The sequence below is a fragment of the Scardinius erythrophthalmus genome (genome assembly GCF_964197995.2).
Source record: "Scardinius erythrophthalmus genome assembly, chromosome: 11".
Taxonomy (NCBI): Eukaryota; Metazoa; Chordata; class Actinopteri; order Cypriniformes; family Leuciscidae; genus Scardinius; species Scardinius erythrophthalmus.
Genome location: NC_138231.1, coordinates 10,854,750 through 10,879,985, shown reverse-complemented (window position 1 = coordinate 10,879,985; position 25,236 = coordinate 10,854,750). Strand labels below are relative to the sequence as shown.

General features: G+C 35.9%; 1 protein-coding gene across 18 annotated transcripts in view; it reads left to right on the top strand.

Annotated features, from left to right (window-relative positions):
* The window catches only part of adgrg6 (adhesion G protein-coupled receptor G6), a 54,338-nt gene continuing 29,102 nt past the window's right edge, over window positions 1-25,236 (top strand). For 4 of the 18 annotated variants that reach the window (XM_081377821.1, XM_081377828.1, XM_081377811.1 and 1 more), the window contains exons 1-7: window positions 127-267; window positions 3,674-3,762; window positions 12,106-12,459; window positions 14,355-14,975; window positions 16,742-16,783; window positions 20,209-20,274; window positions 22,405-22,464. In XM_081377821.1, coding sequence (XP_081233947.1) covers window positions 266-267; window positions 3,674-3,762; window positions 12,106-12,459; window positions 14,355-14,975; window positions 16,742-16,783; window positions 20,209-20,274; window positions 22,405-22,464 — 1,234 coding nt within the window. In that variant the 5' untranslated portion in view covers window positions 127-265. Of the gene's footprint in view, window positions 268-3,673; window positions 3,763-12,105; window positions 12,460-14,354; window positions 14,976-16,741; window positions 16,784-20,208; window positions 20,275-22,404; window positions 22,465-25,236 lie in introns of all 18 variants that reach the window. The other 14 variants (XM_081377813.1, XM_081377823.1, XM_081377812.1 and 11 more) reach the window with 11 other exon arrangements.

Below are 25,236 nucleotides of genomic sequence, written 5' to 3'. Positions count from 1 at the left end.
GGACAAGTCAAGAACAGTTTTGTCTAGTAAACTCTTGTTAACGCTTTAACCAGCATCTGTCCGCTCGGAGAACAGGTTCATCCACCCAAAATAGATATTGCACTTGGTTTAAGAATATCTCCGGTTATGAAATGTTTTTGCTAAGCATTGGCGTGGCGCGTGAAAGTTGATGGTGGGCTGCCTCTCAAAGTTCTCTTAAAGTTGTTCAAACAGGAGAAGAGATAGGCTATAATGGTTCTTCAACGAGACGAGCTTCAATGAAATAATGTAAGTAACTTTTCTTTAACTTCCTGTTTGTTTCCTTGTGAAATGGGATATTCGGACTATATCTAATATAAAAAATATATATATTTTGGTTTTCACTGTTTAACGTTCGCTGGCAATAAGTCCCTGATGAGGTAGCTTTTGTGATAATAGAATTTGACCAAAAGGAGATTGGCATCCTTTGAAAAGTTCAAAATATCGTCTAAAATTAATCGTAATAATAATACAATCTTTATTTTGATTGTCAACTCATAAATGGAAAGCGCACATTGTTTGTTGGTAGGCTATAATAGGTGTATTGTGCATATTTTTGTTGCACTTTACTTACTGTTTTGACCACTGAAGTGAAATATCCATGCCCCAAAAAGAATGGGTGTCGCATTACAATGTTGGTGGGCAGATGAATTGCTTATTGGACTTTTAGATGGCCGCAAATAAAACTGTAAACAACTAAATAGTACTTAAAATGTCTACGTCTAAATTATAGCTTCCACTCATAGTCTGTCTTTCTAGGTGCCTGCCTACACGTATAGGCTACAGCGTTTTTGGGCGATTAGACATTTGATGCCTGACTGTTAACTTGATTTTAAGTCACAACCATGAAGTATATAATGTGGAATTTCTTATGTCATTAGATGAGATGAGCTCATGTCAGAAAAAAAAAATGGGAGGATTATAAATATTCAATTTACCTGTAGTGTTGACAGCTGTGGTGTTTCTGAAGTTAATAATCTCTTGAAGTCTTGCTGTATTTTCAGTTACTTTTAAAGCATTAGTGGTTGTTATTAATGCATTTCTTTAGTACAGTTTTTCGTAATTCCCAAAGCTTTAAAGTCTATATTAATATTAGCATTCCTATTATGATGCATTATGATTTTTGTGAAGTCTTAGACTTAATACCAAAATGAATACCAGAAGGCACTGTTTCTGGTTTTCCAACTCATTTTTTTGCCATGATGAATCAAGTTCTTTATGCTGTTTGCAGGGTCCCCTGAGTCGCTGACCCCATTCATGTGTATTTACATACGCTTAGAGGAGCGTTCTGAACATTATTCATATGTTCTATAATGTCATGTATTACATGAATTTTATATAATGGTCTAAATAAATGGCCTCATTCTGATCACTGTGGCGACAAATGCTCCAACTTACAGAGTTGCTGTGAGGCTGTTTATTTAAGGCTGAAAAATATGTAGTAACATTCTGATTTGTAACAATGATTTATTTCTGGGTGTTGACTTACATTCCTCTTAGATAAGATTTTCTTCTCATTTAAAGGGATCGTGTCCCTTTAAATTAAATTATTCCACCATTGTGGTCTGGTAATGAATGCAATTGATGGCATGTTGTGGTTGTTTAATAAAATATGAATTCAGGGCCCTATCTATTGTTCTGCTGGCTGATTCTGCCTTTGCTAAACTGCACTGTGGGCTGGAAATAGAGATCTCCATTATCTTTCGACAATGGTTGTTGAAATGAAACAAGATCTCGGGACCTCACGCAGGATCTTGTAACTTCACACACTTCTAGTCTTGGCAACAAAAGCTTACAGACTGAGGTGTTATTAACCATAGTATCAAATGAAGCATTGCGATAATCTCATTATAACATACTCTGTACCAGATGGAGGGAATTTTCCATCCATTTGATATAATGAAGACATTTATCACTGTAATCCTAATGTAGATGAACAATGCCCAATCAAACATATAATGTCTTCATCAGAATAACTTATGAGGTCTCTAGTGGTTATCATCTCCCACTGGAATCTTCATTTTCCATGAACTTCTGATAATGCCTCAACAGAACTTGTCTTCTTGGAAGCAGATTTCAGACCAAGGGTTGTTTATTAATGTCCCCAATTTCAAATTTTGAATGTGTTTTGTAGTGAAATCACAGATATGTGCAGTTGATTCATCTGAGATTGATTTTATGGATTGGTGTTGCATGCTTTGTAGATTTTCTAACTAAGGTTTTACAGCTTGATGGAGAAGGAGAACCGTTTTAAGTACTTTTTATTCTTTAGTTCTATAGAAAACCATACATTTTCTGATGCTTCAAAGAACTCTGAAACCGATATTCTGAGATATTTTTCATAGATGTAACATCAAAAATGTTTTTTAACCACAGCCAACTCAAGAACCCTATAAAGCAAAAAATGTTCTTGATCTATATTACAAATAACCATTGAAGAACCTTTAAGTATGTTGTTTATCTCCTTCTCTTTCCAGTAAAGCCTTGGATTGCCGTTTTTGCTGCTAGCCAACTGTGATCAAAATTTCTCAGAAGCACTATTAAAGCTTTAAAGAGAGCAGGGACACCTGGGCAGTGCTCGGTACAGTCCATTATTGTGGATCTGAAGCACCAATAGTGATCCATTCTGAACAGCAGTCATTGCTTTTAATGTGATGAATAGTAGGCTCTATCGTATATGTCAGTATCCGCAAGGACATTGGATTTTGTGTATTTTAGGGTTAAACATCGTTTGGTAATTCAGTCACCCTCATGTTGTTCCAAACCGGTATTACTTTATTTCTTCTTGACTTTATCACTTTGTAGAACACCCAATTTTTTTTTTTTTTTAAATGTCAATGAAAGTGTTCTGTGTTTTTTTGGACCCCATTGACTTTTGTGTTCCACACAGTTGTGAGTAAATGATGACAGAATTTACATTTTTGGGTGAAGTCCTTAAAACTGCGTTAAGAATGAGAGTAGTTTTAAGCATTAACATATTAATATGTTAACACATTTTACATGCAAGAGCTAACTGCTTCAGAGCAACACTCCTTTTTAATAGATAACACACTGAATATAAATGGCTCTCTTGTGTTTTTCTCAGTCTCAAGTTATGCTTTGTAAATAGTGGTGTACCTCCTTTGTAAACCTCACCGTCCGTGATCTTTTTCAGCAAACATCTTATGGCTGACGTGGGAGAGTGATTAGTCATTATGTAATGGGGCAGCTTTTGGATGGCTGCGGTCACTGTTCTGACAAGAAAAAAAATATTTCCATGCCACAAATACATAATTTAAACCTTCAAAGTTCTCCCAAATTATAGACGCATGAATAAAGATATTGTACTCCTGCGTGTGAGAGAAAGTGAGAAAAGTTTATGCATGAAGTTTATGCTAGTTGCCGTGTATGAAGTGTTTAGAGTCAGTGACTAAGAAAACCAGAAAGCGACAACAGTTCATGGTGCTATTTGCATTTTGTGCGAGTAAATTCGAACGCGTTTTTTTAAACATCCATTGCGTCAAAAGTTTATCCCGGCCTTAACTGCAGTCCATTTAATGAAACCTCTAATGCAATTGTGGTTTTCGTGTATTTACACTATACTAAAATTACATATAAGTAAGAAATTAAATTGTGGTTTTGTTTCAAAATTTATTTTGCTTAATCTGATTGGCAGGATTTCGTTCATCAGCGGTCGGTGGTGGAGATGGAAGTTCCAGAATGCTCTCGCAGTTTTCCTGCTGTTGAACTGCTTTTTGACTACAGGTAAAGGAGCTCTGCAGATGTAAAATGTTCAAATGCAAATGGTGTGTTATCTGGAAATGTAAGCCGTAGTTTTATTCTGAACTGATTTGATATGTATATTGCTCATCATGCTAATCAACATTGCTTCCATCTCATTAATTCACCTTTTTCTCTCTCTTTAATGCTTTATTTCATATTTTCAGTTGCTTCCTGGCTTATTTCAGTGATTCTCTTTTCATTTTCTATATGTACGTGTTTAAAATGTTCTCTTAGCTTCCTTACATTTGGACTTTGTCACATTTCTTGCTCTTTGCCTGTATCATGCTTTTGAAAATTACCTTTAACATGCTTTTATTGTCCTTTTCCTTGCATTTTGTAGGCTTAGAAATCCCAGCTGTTATACATGAAAATATCTTAGTCATAAAAAGAAACATAATTGTTTTTTGTTTTTTTTAAAGAAAGAAAAAGCCATAATCGGTTTATAGTTGAATAATGATCCTACATATAATCCTAAATGTATCAATAAAACATGAGGTCTGTCAGTGTGCATTGGATGGTAAACTGTGTACCGTGCCTGCTTCTGTTTGTTGGCAAGCCATTACGCGCAACATTTGTAGTTGTTTTTGTGAAGCTGACATAATCTCTGTTACGACAGATACTGTATTATTATTATTCAGACATGTTATTAATGATTTCAGCACCAACATGGATTTGCTCTTAACTGGCGGCTCAAATCCTTAATCGGTCTGTTGTTGCTGAATTTAAGTTCCTTGTGAGCTGCATATGAAAAGCATGTGTCTTTTTAATATTAGTCGCATACCGCAGCTCGCCTGATTTGTTCGTACTGTTATATTGGTCCAAGTAGGAACATTTATGGTCGTTGGATGCCTGTCAGAAATGGTTTAGAGCAAAGATCAGATTTAATGCTGGGAATCAGCATCAGGGAAATTTCTAAAGTGCTTTAATAGTTTAAAAAACGGACAACCGAGAGCTAATGCTCTTTCTAAACAATGAAATTCAGTTTATTTAAGCCACGGCATAACAGAATAATGTTACGCGTAGAAGGCCAACAGCAATTATTTAGCTCCATATTAGGATGGTACGCCTCTCATAGGCATTCTAGACCTCATTTAAATCACGCCTACATCAAATGTTGCTCAAACTTGGAAAATTCTCGATGGAATAATTTGTTGACTAGATCTGATTTGTCACATTCTGTAAACAACGCGCACAGACTCTAGATTCCAGACAGGGAATCTTTACTGTCCTAGTGCAAGAGCTTGTTATTAAAACCAGATGTGGTTATGGGCTGTGGAGGGAACAACCCCTTTGTGCATAAGTTTACAATATGCTGTTGTTGTTTTTCAACCGCAAATGTACACTCAACATGTCACATGTTTGTTCTACGAAACCCTTATTTTTCTGCCATGCTTCATAAGCCAAGGAGCCATGGGTGTGTTTATTGAATTTATTCTCTCTGGATCTTTGTAGAACAGCTGCTCCGTGTTGATCAAGAGCAGCGCGCTTAAGTGATGGACTCAATTAAGGAATAGTTCCCCTAAAAACGAAAATGATCTTATTTATTCCATCACCTCATTCCAAACCTTGATTGCTTTTTTCTTCCTTCCATAAAACACAAAATGAGATGCTGGGAAGAATGACCAAGCTTTTTTTTTTCATCCAAAGTCACTTCACAACAGTGCATTTTATTTTATTTTATTCTATTTTATTTTATTTTATTTATTTTATCTTATTTACTTTTATTTATAATTTTTTTCCCTGTCATGAAAAAGAATACAACTGGTACATGATTGTTTAATATTTTGTCACAACTTAATTTAATTGTGTTCAGTCAACCTAATATATTTAAAACTGAAGTTTACTTAATTAATTTGTGTGAAAACTGCATGAATCATTTTTGTTGACAACTAACTGGGCAGTGGATCTGTAGTTCCCAGCATGCTTTGCAAGGGACTGCATTAGGAGGGTAAATTTAGGGATTAAAGTGTTATTTTATGTGTTTTTCTGTAAATGGAAAGATGTTGTTAGTTAATGTTAGTGTTTAATATTCAGTTATGTTAGAAACTTAGAAGACTTACTGTAATGTTTTTGAATTTTGTGGTTACCATTATGCAGAAGAGTGGCGACTGTGTTTAGCTTAGGGCTGTGAGCACTTAGTATACACTATACATACATTAAACCTCTTTAATTTAATTAATTAATAACACTCAATAACATTTTGAACACTCAAAAGCTATTCTTTAAATTAATGTAATTAAATCATGGAAAGGATTTCCACGTGATTAAATGGCTTTCTTTCAGCATTAAGCACTTTTGTTAGGCTAACTTAAATTGCATAGATTGGATCAACTTTATTAACTGGTGTAATTGTACTACTGTAAAATAAGTTGGATTCAACTATATTTAATTAAGTTGAATGCAAAGTAAATTAGTTGGTCCAAAACATTGCAAATTAGTTGGGCTGACACTATTAAATTAAGCTGTGCCCAACCAAAGTAAATAAGTTGAATCAACCTTAATAAATTAAGTTGACCCAACGTAAGTACATTAAATTGGAATAACAGAATTGCATAATGCTGAAATAAAGCAAGTTAATCATGTGGAAATCCTTTCCATGATTTTTTTATGTTCATTCAAATAGTTTTTTTTTGTGTGTGTGTGTAATACAGGCATCTGGCATGACAGAGAGGTAATGATGAGAGTAAATGATGACAGGATTTTCATTTTTGGCAGATAAATGCGGCACACCTGAAGTACAAAGACAGCAGGTAAACTGCCAGGAGAGTGAGAGAAATGAGACCCTTCAGGATTAAAGCTTTCACAAAATGTGACGCTGCTGAAAGGGCTATTTTAATCTCCCGGGTCTTTTTTAGCCTGAGATCCGTGACGTGTATCAGACATTCCATCTTTTGGCATCTTTACTAAGCGGCCTTCTTCTAAAAGGACATTTTGAGATCAAAGCTCTTCTTTTCTCCTGTATAATCAGGCATTCTTTCATTGACCTTCACTTCTTCACCAGTCACTTCACAATCCTGCTAAAATCCCATCATATCAGCAGCTTATTTGTTTGTTTGTTTGTTTGTTTGTTTGTTTTGTTTGTTTGTTTGTTTAGTTAGTTAGTTAGTTAGTTAGTTAGTTAGTTAGTTAGTTAGTTTTGTCCTGTCATGAATAAGATTACAACTGTATTTCCAAAGTGTTGATGATGAAAAATACAAAAAATTAGGACATAAATAGCTTACACTTTGCTGTTTCCTTAAGTGTTGTTATTATTATTTTTCTCTGCAAGTGTTTATTTCTGTGTATCACTATAGTGCAAGAAAGTAATTCAATGAAACTGGTGCATTTTCCAATTTGATAAAGTGATTTTAAAGATTTTTAAGCATGACTTTTATTACATTTTAAAGTCACCATGAAACAGAAGTTGTGACCAACTTTACTTCAGTATTGTGACGTACTTTCCGATTGAAACGGAATATTGAATGTTGGGCGTGGCTTGTTTTTCCCACTGGGAATTGATTGGATCGCTGTCAAAGCTCGCGGCAGACTGACAATTGGAGAGGATGTTATACCCAAGCCCTCAAACTGACGTCATCAGAGAAGGAAGGCCATTTTTGAGGGGAAGATTTCAATCAAAGATTACTAAGGCAATTTGTGAATCAACTTAGTGAAATTACTAGTCTTGTGGTGAACAATTCATCCAAGTAAATGGTGTCAATTTTGATTGAGTAAGATTTTTTAAGAAAATATAATGTTAATAAATTGCATTGTGCCTTCTCAAGTTAAATTAATATATTTGAATATATGTGTGATACAAGGCCGTAACCCTGTCCTGAACATTGGGGGGGACCAATTTTTTATAAAGCATAAATAGAACAGTGAAGGAAATCATAATTTTGAACTATTTGCAAACAATATTTGCATTAATTTGTATGGCTTATATGTTGAAAACGTAAAACATTTTTATCTAGTCACACTCAGTTAGGAATTACTTGAATCACATAAGTGCATATTTTCAATTTAAAGCGGCCATATTTGAGTTAAAAAGTTGAGTAGTGTGCATCACTGGATGTTACTGTCTGTCGTTTAACATTTCTATCGTAAAACAGTTGGCATATTAAATCTTACCTCACTCTTTCAACGTCAAACTGACACTTCGCGCTGGAATTCATGCTCTGCTTCTGTGAACGGTAAACCCTGCATTCTTTGATTTGATTGGCCATCTCAATCAATTTGACTTCTATGAGCGCTGTTAGACCACTGATAAGACTAACAATCTAAATTTTGTTAGTTGTTATCAGGTATACATGTTTAAGACATTTTTATGTATATGAAAGAGACAAATTGTAACCGTTTTGTAGAATTACCCCACTAGTAAGTAAGTGACCTTTGAGTGGAGTGATCCATGTCTTGTTTTGTACAGTTTGTGCAAATAGGATCATTAAAAATAGCAGGTGACGTGTTTGGTCCCTCTGACGCAGTATTGAGATGAACCCGTCCTGGGTGGGAACCAGGATCTGAGCAGCACACGATGCTTTGCCAGGTTAGACCTGTGGCTTCTGTAGCACAGTTGGTCGTGCCTCTTTATACTGTGGCCCACTCCGACAGCTTTGCACACATCTATAAAACAGCAGGATATTCCAGTAGCGTGATTCCGTCCAATAGTGATTTCAGCCTCTTTCTGCAAAACACTCACAGGCCACTTGTCAAAAGCTGATCCCATTCCTTGCTTGTTCAAACCCCTGGCATGATGGCGGAAAGAATGATCTTTTTTCCCCTCACCTCTTTCTTTGTTTTTGCTGGACAACCGTTACAAATTTTCCACCATTTTCTGTCCCAGGTGTGTCGATGGGGTCTTGTTTGTGGCAGGTTTTGTAGTGACCCAATTCAGACTGGTTTGACATTCTGATTTGTGTGGTGTATTTGATCCCCCAGAAGGGACCAGAAGAATGCAAATGTGTAGAAACCTTAGCTTACACTTCAATAAAATGGGTCTGCTATACATTTACGAAGTGTTGTTTGCATGTACAATGTCTGCTGGCTTTTCACGAGAAATGAAATAAAAAATGAGGCAGTTATAAAATGTATTAGAATCTATTTAGTTTAATTGTTTTATGGTTTACAACTACCAATGATACAGCCAAAGATAATTTTGCCTTGGAGCCCTAACACGTAATGTGTTATACTTTATTAAATTCTGAGTAACTCTTCAAATGTTGTTTTTATTACATATTTTGACTAATTTAGTTTCATTTAAATTTGGCTTGAATGCTGGCACAGGGCTATGGGAAGCGATCACTAGTCTTTCCTAGTGTTTTTTTTTTTTTTTTTCATTAAAAAGTTATCCGTTAATGCTGTTCAATTAGCAAACTCGACCTGAGGCACATAGTAACACTTTTGCAAGAATTGTGTGTTCAATTTAATTGTGTATAGCCCTATTCGCACTGGATTAGTATTACCTGGTAGCCTCTAGTCATTTGTAATAATTGCGGAGGTTGTCTGTGATCTTAATCCCGTGCGAATCGGCCATGTCTGTAATTTGGAAAGTAAAATTTCCCCCGCAAATGACCTACCATATTTCGCTGAGCACCGAGGTCCTGTGATAATATTAGTCCCGTGCGAATCGGCATCTCTGTGATTTGGCAGGGTCGTATTTAATTTTTTCAAGGTTTTTGTTTCCAGTTCGCTTTTTTATCCATCTTTTGCGAAGAATGGAGTCTGTGTTGGAGTGTTTTGATTGTATTTTGGGCGCTGGGTTATATCGCTATACACCATACAATGAGAAAAAGAGAAAGAGAAAGCTGAAAACCATCAGAAGAGCGAAAACAAAAAGAATGATTAGATGGAGCTATGGATGATATGTATGCAGCATGCGGTAAAGAACATTCTTCTGCTTATGATATTTCATACAGCTAGACCTATAACGACAAGACATTTCCAAGCAATAGCCCATTGACATCATATCAGGGAGATAAGTCAGAAAATTTGAGTAAAACCACAGGCTTCGCTTATCCCGTGCGAATGCGCCACACGAAATTCAGATGTGGGGAGGGTAATTTCTAAATCACACGAGGTCCCCAGATAACACTAATTTAGTGCGAATAGGGCTTATGTTAGTAATTTGTATACAGATGGCTTTTTTAGAGTTCAGTAATGTTTAACTTTCTGCAGTGTATAGCCCCTCAAAGTCATAAGAATATTTAAGATGGTTTAAAATGATTTAAAATAAGACCAATAAGCTTTAACATAACCAGGGATCCCAATGCCTTGAAAAACCTGGATATGAGGTAGAAAACTCGTGTAAATCCTTCTAATTCCATGGGCATTTTAATATTATATATATATACACACACACAGTATATATATAAACCTTATTCTTATTATCCAGCAAATCACAAACAACTTGAAGAGCCATGCCATTTCTACCAAAAATGTATATCAAATTTGTTAGAGAGTAAACAAATGTCATAATTAGAAAAAATAGTGATAATGGGCATCTTTTGAGTCTTTTTCAATGCTTTTAGATGTCAGACCACTTCTGACAGAATAAGAGAAGAGAAAAGTGTGTGGTTTTGGCATCTTGACAGTTTGGATTGAATTGTAAGTGGTCTGAAATCCAGCCTCTATTTCAACTGTCCACTCTGGTGAGCTCAAGGCATGTAACGACTCAGGTCTCTGAAGAGAGCGCAATCTGTGGTTTAAGTTGTGTCCCCTTTAACAGAAGATCATTTTCCCTTTCTAGAGTGGATGCCCTTTATCATTCTATTAGAGCAGTTCTCACGATTAAAGTATACTCTAACTTTATTGTTCCCCACCTGGAATCTGTGTAAACCATCAAATCCCAAATTCCCTGTTTCTCCAGAGGTTTGATTACTATACCCTTTTAGTTTAAATCCAACTACAATGAATACTCAAAACAGATTTTTTTGGGGCCATGCCTGAATGTTTTTTTAATGCGAAGAGTTTCAAAAATGTCATGCATGGAAATTAAATTTTTTCACACACATTGTAAATCATTTAAATTAGTTTGTCATTTAACTGTTTGAATTGCTTAACCCTCAGTAATGTTTGTTAACGTACATCAAACTTGTCCTTAGGGAGCCACTGCATCATGAGAAAGCTTAATCGCTCAGCGTTGCTCAATTTGCCAAAAAGTGTTGCGGTTTTTGCTTATGTGCTGTTCGGGGCAGCATGAACAGAGGCCATTGTCTCTGAGTCAAGTCTTTTTCCCAGTGTGTTGAAGTCTTTATGTCTGAGAGTGGACTTGAGGGGTCTGAATGGGTTATTTCACCCAAAAATGAAAATAATTGTTATCAGTTACTTACCCTCATGTCATTCCAAACCTGTAAGACTTTCGTTCATCTTTGAAACACAAATGAAAATATGAATGAAATTTTGACAGTCCCAGCACCTACCACTTTGTTGCATCAAAAAGTTCCTAAAACTAATCAATATGAATTGAGCGGTTTAGTCAAATTTGTTTTTAAAGAGACTGGATTGCTTTATATGATGAACAGATTTAATTAAGGCTTTTTTTCACATATAAACATTCATCAGCGAACATAAACAGAAGGTCAACCGTACTTGCTGGATGCGCGAGAACAAACCTGTTGCAGAAGCTCAAACATGCTGCGTAACACAAGTATGAACCACAGTGGTTCTTGCGAAAGCTCAAACGTGGTGCTTAACACGAGAATGAACCTCAGTGGTTCTCGCACGTCAAGCGAACATGCTTGAGCTCACGTTTACCCTACTGATGTGTGAGTTGATGAATGTTTAAATGTGAATTAAAGCCTAAAATTTGTTCATCATATAAAGCAAAATAAAATTTTGACTTAACTACTTAATTCCTATGGATTCGTTTTTGAAGCGTCAAAGTGGTAGTTGTGCAGACTGTCAATGGAGGGACAGAAACCTCTCAGATTTCAATAAAATATCTTCATTTGTGTTTCAAAGATGAACAAAAGTCTTACGGTTTTGGAACAAGGATGGGTAAATTATGACCGAAATTTTCATTTTTGGTTGAACTAACCCTTTAAAGCCAAGGGTTTGGTTGGAGATGTTGTTGACATGTCTATCAAATGGTTAAATCGCAGTTCAGGGTTTTCAGTTGTCTTTACGGGATAATGTCTTCGGATTCCAAAAGTAATTCACTGTATCTCGACCAGCCCTGATATCTTTACTGATAAATTTCCCTCTCATTTTGTCCCTGTCGATGCACTAACCCGGTGGCTGTCTAAACGCATCTTCCTGTCATCTGATTTCACTCCTGTCCTTGGCCCTTTGCTAATACCTCTGTCCTTCGGCCATTCAACGTAAAGTGACATGTGACCTGTTTGCTTGCAGTAGCACAAAGCTGCCAGACTAGCGTCAGCTGCAATGTGGTGCTCACCGACTCCCAGGGCTCTTTTACCTCCCCCTGCTACCCCAATGACTACCCACCCAGTCAGGCCTGCAAGTGGACCATACAGGCCCCGACCGGCTTTATAGTGCAGATCACCTTCCTAGATTTCGAGCTCGAGGAAGCACAAGGCTGCATCTATGACCGCATCGTCATCAACACTGGCACGAGTGATGCCAAATTTTGCGGCTTAACGCCCAATGGACTAACTCTCAACTCCAGTGGCAATGTGATGGAGGTTTCCTTTAACTCAGACTTTAGTGTCCAAAAGAAAGGCTTCCATATCAGTTACAAGCAAGGTATGTTTATTACATGGCGAGCTCTGCACAGCATGGTTATTTATCTATTGTTTTATTATAAGTTATTTAATTTAATTAATGATCAATTTTAAGGAATAATTTAAATTGTTAATAAATATTATTTTATTTAATAATTTCATAAAATAAAATACTTTTTTGTTTAATAATTTGTATTAATTTATGCTTTGTATCCTGTTATGGTTTATCTCATGCTATTAATTATGTTTTGCTATGGTTTTGTGGCTTCAAAAAAAATTCAGATAATCGTTCCTGACGAGCGTGACAGCTGGAGCACGGTGTTTTAATGTTATGAATAAACATCGGACTTCATAAACAGCAGCTTTATCAAGATTACATTGCTAAACTCTGCCGCTCTGTTTCATATCACAGCTGCTCCAGCATATAGCTTTGCCTTTCACTCTATCGGTATCATCTCATTGTGTTTTTATGACCACAGTCACAAACATTTAATCATATTAAGTAATTTATATTCTGCACTTCTCTCATTCTCTCAGTCTGAGTTTTCAGCCTGCAAATAGTTTTCTTAATCAGTATTTTTGTCTTGTTTTTGAGGATAAAAAAGAGATTATTCATTAGATTTTTTAAGATAATAAGGCTTGTTTTCAGATAATATACATTTTAAATACTTCATTTATATGTCATGCATGTTGGCATATAGTTGTTTTCTTCATAAACGTATGGAAACCTGTTTTCACCTCAGAGTAAGTAGTAAAACGTGTACACAACCATTAAACCTTTGGGGTTAGTAAGATATTTTTAATGTTTTTGAAAAAAGTATCTTTTACTCAGAAAGGCTGCATTTATTTAATCCAAAATGCAGTACAAAGAGTACAATTTTGAAATATTACTGCTTTCTATTTTATTAGATCTTGAAATTTAATTTATTCCTGTGATAGAACATTCCAAAAGTACAGCAGTTATTTGAAATAAAGGTAAAACATTTTTTTTTTTACATGATTTTCTGCGGAATTTTCAGAAAGAGTTTGTGAAGTCACACATTTGTTTCAGCACAGGAAGTTCATAGAGGGTGATAAATCTTTTTGTTGTTGCAAAAACAAAAATAAAATTGATATCTATACACTTTTTTTCTAGGTGTAGCTCATTATCCAATAACAAGGGTGCCTACATAAATTGACATGTAGAAATGTTCACTTGTTGAAATCAAACAGCACAAACTCCTCCAAATGAAATAACAACCAGCAATAAATAACCTAAGTAATGAAGTCAGACATGTGGGAATGGACCCATTAAAACCCAGTAGCTTTTACATATAGAGACTGTATTTTCCAGTTTGAAAATGAAACACTTTTGAGATCAATCTCATTAACGTTTAGTATTCGGCTAACCTGTTGCTTTTTCTGTCATCCTTCGATAGAAATAGACATCTGGTTATGTCAGAAAGCATCACAAATATTACAGTGCAGGGACCTAATAGCACAACAAGAGATGTATTTTTCCATCCCGAATTGGTTATGGTTTTTATTGAGCCGGCCAACAGACACAAACTTCGGCCAATTTAAATGAAATGTGTCAGCAAATAGGACTTAAAAGAGGAGTTTTAACATGGCCAAAATAATATGACTTCCCAGTTTGAAAGAAGTTTAATATGCTTGTCTTAGAATGATTTCTTAATATAATGTTCCTGACAACCTTGGATGATTTCAGACATTAATGTTTCTCTTCTTTTCTCAAGTGATGAAACGTATTATAAAAAGTATTAGTTGATTCACGTTTGACTCACATTTAGACTCTTGTCCGGTTTAGCTGGTTTGGAGATCATAAAGAGGTTTGAATGAATGGTTTTCTATCCCACATTAACTAAGTACGTGCATTTGTGTCATGTTTTAATATCTAATGGTTTTTCACTCTTGCAGTGGCAGTGTCACTGAGGAACCAGAAGGTCGCAATGCCAAGCAGCAGCAAGAATACAGTGAGAGTGTCCAATTCAGTGTCCATTCCTGTTCTCACTGCGTTCACTGTGTGCTTTGAGATCGCCCGCACTGCCCAGAAGAGCACAGAGACCATCTTTACCTTGTCTGATGCTCATGGGACATCCATTTTGGCATTTGAAAAAACAACCAGAGGCATGGAGCTTTTCATAGTCGGTTCCTACTGTTCTGTAAACGACAAAATCACTAGCTCTGATATCACATCCAGCATGAAGCCCATCTGCCTCACCTGGACCAAGTCCTCCGGCTTTGTGGCAGTGTACTTTGAAGGTCACTATCTAGCCAACATCTGCTCAGCCTCTCTGGTTTACACCCTGCAGGGTGGGGGAACCCTCCAGCTTGCAGGAAAAGGGTCAAACTCGGTCGATGTGGATGATCAGAATTTGGATGGCTTTGTTTACAATTTCCGATTGTGGGATTATGCCATGGCCTACTCCGAGCTGTCTGCCCTCACCTGTGATGATGTAGGTAATGTCGTTGACTGGGATCATCGGTTCTGGACTATCCCGGGCACTTACACGCAGACTGACAGCACACTCAGCTGCAGTGAGTATACTGTTTTAGCTATATTATGTGGATGCTGGTTTATGATTGATTAATTGTGAAATGTAAGGCGTTTACATGTGACATTGACTGTGCGCATCAACAAAATACGATTAGACTGATTTATTTGTCTAATGAATCTGACGATCTCATATTAGATTCATATTTTGTTGTATTTTCTTATTAAATTCACTGTCAAAAAAATCTAACATCCTAAAAACAGAGAAGTAAAAGTGCCTAATACATAAAAATCAGGGGTAGAAAGCATTTGAAAAAACATAAGCAAATACAGATACATTAGAAAGAAAAGGTAAATGTATTTATTTATTTGTTAGAGATGTTTTACACTAACAGAGAAGGCTTTGTCTGTCCTGTGATCACAACGAACATGCACCCAACATTCATTGGTGGTCAAAAAATGATTTTGATGACGTTCGAAAAAGTTGTGCACGGAAATGTTGTTTTGTTATGTGCACATTACCACGGAAATAATATCTAAGTGCTATTCTTCATCTTGCATGGATACGTTTCTGCTGTATTAGCATGCAAGTTGTAAATGCAATTCAGCCAAAGGATATCCAGACTTTCTGGATACATATATGGATGGATGTTAATGCCAGGTTTGAAGGGGCCTTAGTTTGACCATTCCCAGTGGATTTTTTTGATCAAAAAAATTCGGAAAGAATCTTGAGAACCAAATCTCATCCCGCTCCCGAAGACAGCACTTTAAACGTCATTCAAATGCCCTCTAACTCCCAGTGTAGAGTAATGAGCTTTGGGTGGAAAAGCAAAGGCAGGAATGATTCACATGCATAACAAGCTTCACCAGGAACTGCTTTCATCCACTTAGCTTGGTTCCTGAAACTCTAGATACTTAGCACAGCTTGGGTCAGCAGCCCATGGAAAAAAAGTGTCGCTTTAAACCTTGCGCCTCAGATCTAAAGCATTAACTCACTAACTTTCTGTTCTCTAAGATAGATAAAGCTAAATGTCCTGTGTGAACATTTGGTCTATGTTAGTCTTGGAAGTTCCAGATAACCTGTTGAATCGCCTATATATTAGAAGTCCCTTTTAAAGGCATTTCCTTGTCAGGAAGAGATAACATCACAGAGTGCACGGATTCAGTGTTCCTTCAGATAACAGATCAAATGCAAATCATTAGCAACAACATATTGTCTTTTTATGTTAACGGTGAGCTTCAAAGCACAAGTCCACCTGTGAAAATGCTTGTTTTATTTTTTTTTTACTTTACAAATTTTATTTCCAGCACTACAATTTGAGTGAAAATTTGTGTTGAAAAATAAGCATGAAGTCTTCTATTAGATTTTTCCCTCTTTTGCTCTGTAAAAACCTGATGATCATGCTATCCAGCATGATTTGAGAATGGTCTTAGATGATCATCTTTCATCAGAAATTTGTTTCTTTTTTTTAAAGCAATTTTTTTTAAACTATGGTGCACAATCTTAAATATTTGTCGTAAAATTCCATTGTTTGATTTTTTTTTTAAATCAAAAACTTTAAACCTATTGTTTACGATTAAAATTGAATTTTGAATACAAGATTTTCAATGTGGACTTCCACAGTATACCTGTGTATACTGTGATTTCATGTTTTCAAAGGTGTTAACATCACTCCGTTTCAAAGAAATATATTCCTTTTGCTAGATATTGTATGCAACTTACTGAAATATCAGTGCCATATCACTTGAATTGAATGCTTATGCTAACTGTAGTTTGGAAAAGCAACTAATTTCTCATCTTCTTTTGCAGTCTGTTACCCAAATTGCATTCACTTAACAGCTTCAACTAGTGGTGAGTGTACTGCTAACATGCCTAAATATGTGTGTAATTGCTTGCTTTTAGCTGTGAAGGTCAATGCTTCAGTGGTTTCCTGTACCTGAAGATGTTTTTTGGTGTACTGTCATGCAGGGCTGGACTGGGACAAAAAATGGCATTTTGGCCCAGACCGGCCCACTACATATGATCATAAACACAACTGATCTTTGCATGCCCTTGAATATGTATACCAACTCCTATTCCTTAAAACCACTAATGCCATGTAATGAGTGAGTAAAATTTAACAGATGAAATAACTTTTCAAATTTTTGGTAAATCTATAGTGAGTGGACCTCTGTCCCTCTAGGGGTGTTCGGGGGAATGCTTCCCCGTAAAAAAATTTTGTGCTTTTTAATGTTAAATCCATCAATCTGGTGCACTTTGAAAGTTCAAAATTAAGAGCTCCAACCCATTTTCAGTGTGCAAATTGAACAAAGAAAAAGTTTTAGTTGTGATATAGTGTCTGTCCACATTACACTACTACTGTACATAATAATAGTTATAAAATTAATCCCATGACAGTAATAGTCATATATTGTAAAACAAATGCACTGAAAAATAAAATAAACTTTCATAATTAGTTTTGTAGTAATTTCTATACCTGAAAGAGATAAACACATGATATCTTTTATTTTGACAGAAACTGCATCCAGCTTTTATTTTGGCGGAAAACATGGTTTACAAACGTGTCTCATTACAATTCTAGTAAAATGCTTAATCATCAAATATGTAGATGCGAAAATAATGCATAATGGGTTCCTACACTCATAGCCTAAGTGTTCTGAAAGTAGCCTAGTTCTGCTTACCGCAGTTCTCTAGTCTACACTCAATATTTTCTCTCCTTATCCTATGAGGTATGAGATGTATCGGCCCAAAAAGCACGTCGGCCCATCGGGAAAGTGCCCGGTCTGCCCAATGGCCAGTCCACCCCTGCTGTCATGTCATTCCAAACTGTTATGGCTTTCTGTGGCTACTTGCTTTTGAAGAACACAAAGGGTGGATTGTGAATAAGACTCTGGAAGCTCTCTTCAATAGATGTGAACTGAACTGAGACTGAAGCCTCAAGCATCTTAAAGGATGCAAAAGCACCATAAGAAGTATCATAGATGCAGTCCATATCATTGAAATTCACAGTTCAAGTCTTCTAACATCTGCACATCAGTCAGTATGTTAGCTCTGTGTGATGAATAGTCCAATTTCTTTAAAGTTATATTTTTGGATATATATATATATATATATATATATATATATATATATATATATATATATATATATATATATATATATATATATATCAGATAGGATATAGTGTAGATGAGTCAGGAAGCAATGGGGAGGGGAGAGAGGAAACAACAGCAAAAGCACCTCGAGCTGAGACTCGAACGCAGATCGCTTGAAGCACAGCTGCACCATATGTCGGAGCGCTGTTGCTCCGATGGATAGTCCACATTTAAGTTGTTATTTACTGATAATCATTTCCTTTAGTGAGCTGGTAACTATTTTGACTGGATCATTAAGTAACTAGGTTGAACTTGAGAATCGTATCTGTCATTTCTTGATTGAGTCAATTTGCCCTGTTTTGTGAACTGGATCACCAGATTCATTGAGAAGATCTGAATGAATGAGTCCTTCACACACACACAAATATCACTATGCTATTTTAAAGGTGCATCTTTGTCATTTTGCTGAATGACAGTCATTTTTTAGTATTTTTGAAAGAGTGGCCAGATTTTTTTTTTTATAAATTCTCCACTAAAGAAAGTCATACATGTTTGGATTGATTTTTGGTTCAATAAATAATCACAGAATTCTCTTTTTTTAGTGAACTACATTCTTTTGTTCAATTCGCTCATTTAAAAATTGTGCCATTTCAAAGGTAGAACTGTTCCAGCTAGCATTTCTTGACCTTGACAGGAGCAGTATAAGACCCCTCTGCAAACTGCAGACAGTTAGACGCTGGAGCCTATGACACATAACTATTTCCTTTGCTCAGTTACAACCAGCTGTGCTTGTGATGTTGGCATGAAGTCAAGAGGCCCGTGAAGTTAAGCCCGGAGCAAAACTAATGCTGTCACTAATAAGCATGCTTTAAAGACGCTACGCTCCCCTCCCATCTCTTTCCATTGGCTACTCATGTGTTTCCCTCTCATCCTTTGACAAGATCAGTGGGGGATGGCGATCCCACCTTGCATGGAAACGCAGAACTGCTCAGTTTTTTCCCTTAACCTGCCTTTTAATGCAGAACTTCAAGATGATCAGAGACTCAGTGCTATAACACTAGACAGCCGCCGCAATGTGACGTCTCTGTTAATATATTTAAGAGCTCTTACATTTATCCTGCTACTTCATTCCTACGTATGTGCTATGGATTAGTTTCACCTGGTTTGATTCAGTTTGATTCCTTTTTGATTCAAATTTGACACCTGAATCAAATCTTTTTAGAGTTTTTCACAAATGACTTGTCCTCAGAGCTTAAGTCAGATTTAGATTGTACTTGAAAATGTCAAAATAATCAGCTTTTGTTGGAAACGATAGCGTTTTGCTTTACATATCAAAACTCAAAGCCATCAAGCCACTGAAAAGGTGGAAAAATATTAAAACCTTCAAAATCTTGGTCTGTACAAATAGTTTATAGACAGAACTTTTGGTCAGTGCTGCATGCTCACACATGCTCACACATGCTCTGATGACTAAAGTTTAACCAATAGATTTGATTTGCGAGTTGAGTTTTTCCTTTTGCAGATTGCTTTGCTTTTAAATTGTTCAAGATGTCGCGTCATGCATTCAAGCATGTTGTTTTGACACAGTCATAAATGATCAATTGGAAAGATCTGAAAAGCAAAACAAGATGGAATTTGGTAGGCTATTTCACACATCCTTAATGGGTTTGTGTTGAGAAAAGGTGGCATTCCTGGGCCTCGATCAAACCAGCCAGTAGAACATTTCTGTCATTCAACTGTGGCGAATTATTAAATTCCACCTTTGAGTCGCTGATGTTCAAGTTTCAGCTTGGACATTTTGAGGTCACATTCCATTGTCAAAGCCCAGAGGATGGCTGAGAAATGTATGACACTTTTTCAGTCCAATTCTGGTCCTTAGTTAGACTTTTTATGGATGTAAAAGAGAATTATAATTTTACAGTGTTTAGAGCTTAAGTAAGCTTTATATTGTATTTGTTGAACAACAATAATCTGGGGCTGCTGAAATTTATTTGCATAATATTTATTCCCATGTAGTAAAGTTTTGTGTGTTTGTAGATTTTATAGTTATCATTTATATTTTATACATTTAGTTTCAGTGTCACTTTAGATTTATTTTTATTTTTATTTATTTTTTTTTTTTTTTTTCAAACATGTATTTATTTATAAAATGTCAAATGTTCATTTTCAAATCATTCATAGGTACTGCCATAGCAACTCTTTCCCCGGTAACCTCAGGTTGTGCCTCCCCTGGACTTGGCTGCCCAGGTAGGAAGAAATATCCTTATTATAACCTTTAATGCTGAACACATTCCTCAAAACATGTATTTGTTTCCTGGATAATTAGTTTACCCATTATAAACCATTCTCATCAAAGACTACCTTTTTTGTCGCATCTGTACGACTTTGCTATTTAAAGAATATTCCTTTGTATCTTATCGATTTCATTTATTATTTTTTAAACTGAGGTATTAAAAAAAATATATATATATAATACTTAATTTGCAAGTCTTAGACCTTTAGTTTTGGGTAAGCATGCCAAACAAAAACAGCTTACCTTCTGCTCATTAAGACACCCCTAACCTGAACCTAATAAACATCCATCATCAGCAGGGAGCCATGAGAATCCTCAGGCTAAATGTCCTCAGTAATGTCCATTAAAGGTCATTGTCCCATTTTAACCATTTTGCTTCTTTCCCAAAGGTCTACTAAAATTTCTTTGCATAATATTTATTCCCATGTAGGGAAAAAAAACACATTTGTGCCTAGGACAGTCTTCTTTTAATAAAGATAGTCTTCTAGGTTTAGAAATGTCTTGTTAACCTTTTCTTCTCATCATTTAACTACACTTCATCATATTTTTTTTTTCTTTTCATTTATGATATGCCTGCAGAATATCATGGAGCTAAAACATCTGTGCAGAGAAATCTATATTTGTCTATCAGTGTAAATAAATTGAGAAGTTTCTGCGCATATCTCTAAAGTTGGATAGAGTTTTTTGGGGGTTAGGGAATCACAGGTTGCCTCCTTGAAATTCCATTATGATTAATTATACTTTACTGGTTATCGTATCTGAGGGGGAAAGAAGCATAGGTAAAAAAACAAAACAAAACAAAACAAAGATTGACCTATGTATTTCTAAGGACACACGAGGTAGTATTTAATCTCCTGGGTGTTTGTAGAAAATTACTAGTAACAGACATAGGAGCTAGCAGGAGAACATCTCCCTTTTCAGCACTTTGATAAAGGCAATGAAACTTTCAAGCTCTCATAATTCATTGTGCTAGTTTTCAGGGGATGCTGAACTTAGCAAGGGCAAGTAAAAAACAAACATATGTTGCCCAATTTTTCTTGACATAATAAATTTTTTTTTTTGTTGTTGTTGAAAATTTTTCATTTCTGGTTAATCCCTTTTTTACATTTTCATTTCACGCTATGCTTGTGATTCACATTGTGGTTAATTTGCTCCACAAGTTGTTCTTGCTTTTTTGGTTTCATTCTAACCGCCATTTAATGCCAGTGTGCCCTTCTTCCATCCCTGCCACCAGCAACATTAACTGTTACCACCGCATCCATTGCCACCACTAACATGATTCCTACTAATGCAACAACCCACGGTAAGCATTCACCTCTGCCTCCTCATCATTTTATGCATGTGTTCCTTTTGTTTCATGAGAGTAATGTCTTTTGCCCAATGCAGAACAGGTGGTGGTCAACTCATTTGGAGAATATCCTTATTAGCTGCGAAAGTAATGTTCCATTTAGAAATAGAGGATGTTTTATTAATGCCAGTGGCCCTGTTCCAGAATATTTAATGACTTTTAAAAATTTTAAAAAGTAGAATTGAAATAGTGCCAACGAGAATGGTTGCTTTATATGGCACATAATGTCCCTAGTTTTTTTCATGTAATCCTGCAGGATTGTTTTAAAGTTAATCTGTCTGGTTGAAATGCTAATATCTGTCACATCATTGTTATGTACAAGTGATTTAAAAGTTTGTAAGCAGTATTAATTCCTTTTTAAATGTACTTTTTTTCTCTCTTTTCATCTTTTTTTATTTTGTTCTGGCATCAAATAATGTAGTAACAATGCAGTTGATTGTCTTCATTTGAATAGATGCTTAATGGGCCAGTTTACTTTACATAACTAGTTTACCCAACAATGGGTTTCATCATTTATTCATCCTTTTAGGAAGTGTTTAAATGATTACAGAAATTGTATATGTCAAATGTCATCTGTCAAATAATTCACTGCAATTTCCAAGTCAAATATAAAGTATATCTACATTTAAAAAAAAAAAAAATGTTATGAAGGGAATGATCCAATAGATTTACTTGTTTTTGAACTTATATGCATGCATGTCAGTAGAGCTCATTATTTCTCTATTTTCATCATCAGCTCTTACTACTACTCTTTCATACACAACTACTTCTAGCATGCCTCTAACCACAACTTCTGGTAAGCAAATATCTAGGTTTCATACTGTTTTATATTCTGTTTAATGAGGTATGATAAATGCCCTCACTAATACATGCGCGGGGCTCTGCCTCTTTATACCAACACTAGTTCTACTCACATCTACTACTAGTGCTAAAACAACAGTTACAACATGTAGTATATTAATTGCCATTAATATACATATATGCTGTTTCATATTTCCGCACTAACCAAACTTTTAACATTGTCATGTCTATGTGTGCCATCATTAGCACCAACTACATCACCTTTAATCCACTCTAACCCGCCACCCATCAACCCTGGTAAGATATCACTTCTGCACAAGATATTTGATCAAATACCAATTTTATTAGCACAAATGTTTAACTGGAATCTGCTTTTAGATCCATTTGATTGTATTTGGCAGTTTGTTTCTAATTATTCCAGTTTTAACTTTATTTAATATACTGTAAGACTAGAAAAAAAATTACACTTAAGGGGATAGTTCACACAAAAAATATATATATATTTTTGCCATCCCTTATCCACCCTCATGTTGTTCCAAACCTATATGAGTTTCTTTCTTCTGTTAAACACAAAAAATATATATTTTAAAGAATGTTGGTAATCAAACAGTTGATGGTAGCCATTAACGTCCATAGTAGGAAAAAATATTTTATTTTGTGTTCAACAGAAGAAAGAAACTCATACAGGTGTGGAACAAAAAAATTATAATGTTTGGTGAACTATCCCCTTGCTGTTTCCATTTTTACAGTTTTTTCAATTGGATAAAATATTGGCACAAGTTTTTGCAAATACCTTTAACTGCCCAACAAATACATTTAAAATAAACAAAAATGACCAATCAACAGAAAAAAAAGTATAAGGACCCTTGTCTCATGTCCTCATGCGTAGCTTTTTGTTCATTTACCTAAACCATTCATCAGTCACTTAATCCATTCCTTCATCTGCAGCTGCTGCTACTAACTCACCTCTGTCCAACAGCAAAACCAATGGTAAGCCAAACCTGTTATCTGACATCATACATGGCTTGCTTGTGCTTACCAGTCACTGCTAAACCTTCATTTGTATGGGCAGAATGGGAGCGGCTAGCTTGTCTAAATAGAAACGTGATTGGTTAAAAGATTGGTATATAAATCCGAAAATTTCTGGGTGTAGATTAAAGGCTTCATACCTCGTAATTTGATATATATATATTTATATATAGTTATCTAATATTACCGTAAAAAGATAATTGGACGAATAAACACCTTTCTTACTCCATTTTGTCAATTGTCTGCTGTGTTTAGCTTAGCTTAAATTTATTGTTTTTTAGACTTGACTTCTACTTCTACTTCCTGCTTTTTTTTTTTTTTTTCAGGTCATAGCAGTCTTTAAACACTTATCTTTCCTATTCTCTTTCATTGCATATTCTTAAATTCCCTAAATGTGTTCAGCTAAAACCTTTCCTGGCACCTATTACAGTTCTCTACTGTTCTCTTGCTCTTTAGCAAAGCTTCATTTCAAAATAAACTACTATTCTTTTACTTTCTGAATGGCATCCTGTGTACATTTAATATAATCTATTTGTATATTTTTTAGTATTAGTAAGTCATTTTTAAACTAATTAATGGCTTATTTATGATGCTAATACTATATTTCTATCATTCCCTCTGTGCTAACATTAGCATTGCCTTCCTGACAGTTCTCCTGAAATCCTTGACCTGTGTTTCTGCTGTATAACTTTGTTTTTGCTTTCTTTAAAGTCCTCATTTAGGTATTAACCCCTGGATTATGTTTGTGCTTTATTTGTTTCAAACAGTCCTTGTGCTAACTTCTATATTTAGAATGGGATTTTTTTCAGGATGTTTTCCAGCATATTGTTTTGTTTTGTTATATGGTGCACTGTATATCTGCAAAGATAAGTAATAGCTTGCTCTGACCTCTTCATTTTTACCAAATCCTGGATCCTCTGCTAAATAATTGGAGCAGAAAAAGAGAGGGCTGCATTTTTGTGGTCACTACTGCGGTTTACTCCTCACGCTGAGACTCCGTCCACTAGCTCTCCCCCTGCTAGGCCTCTTGTTGCTCCTGCTCCCCGGGGCCCCAAAACATCACTCGGCTTCATCTCCACACCCCTCATCTGGCCTGTGAGGAAGAAAGTTGAGGCTGCCGTCACTCGGCCACACAAACGTCCCGTCATCCATCTGACCAAGCCGCCTGCCCAACCGACAATAAGCATGATGAATGAATCCCACTGGCTGAAAACATCCACAATGGCCTCTGTTGCCAAGAAAACAGACTCTACAAGCATGAGGCCAGCCTATTCCCAGGTGAAGCCTCCATGGAAACCAGATTCTCACAATCAGAGTGAAGACTTTGAGTCTTTCCAGGTGGCGTCACTCAGTAATCGTAAGAATAAGCCGCTAGCTCCTCAACTGGTCCTGAGCGATAGTGACAAGAACAGCACAGAGATACTTGATTACCCATCTGGTTTTGGCGCAGAAACGTTTTTTTATGACATTGACTTGGATGATGACGTCTTCAGCCTTTTTGACTTTGATTCCACCTACTCCTTGGATGAAAGCTTGGCCACTGCCATCCCACATAACATGTCTTTCTTAGAAGTAGAAAGTGTGCCTACTGTCAACACCATGACTTTTGGACCTGTGAGACAGGCTGTTAGCAAACATGAACATTTACACAGTCAGTCAGACCTTAGTTTACCCTGGGCTATGTCAGAGTTGGCAGAGGTCTCAGAGCAGCTCGAGACAGACAGAAAATGGACACTTA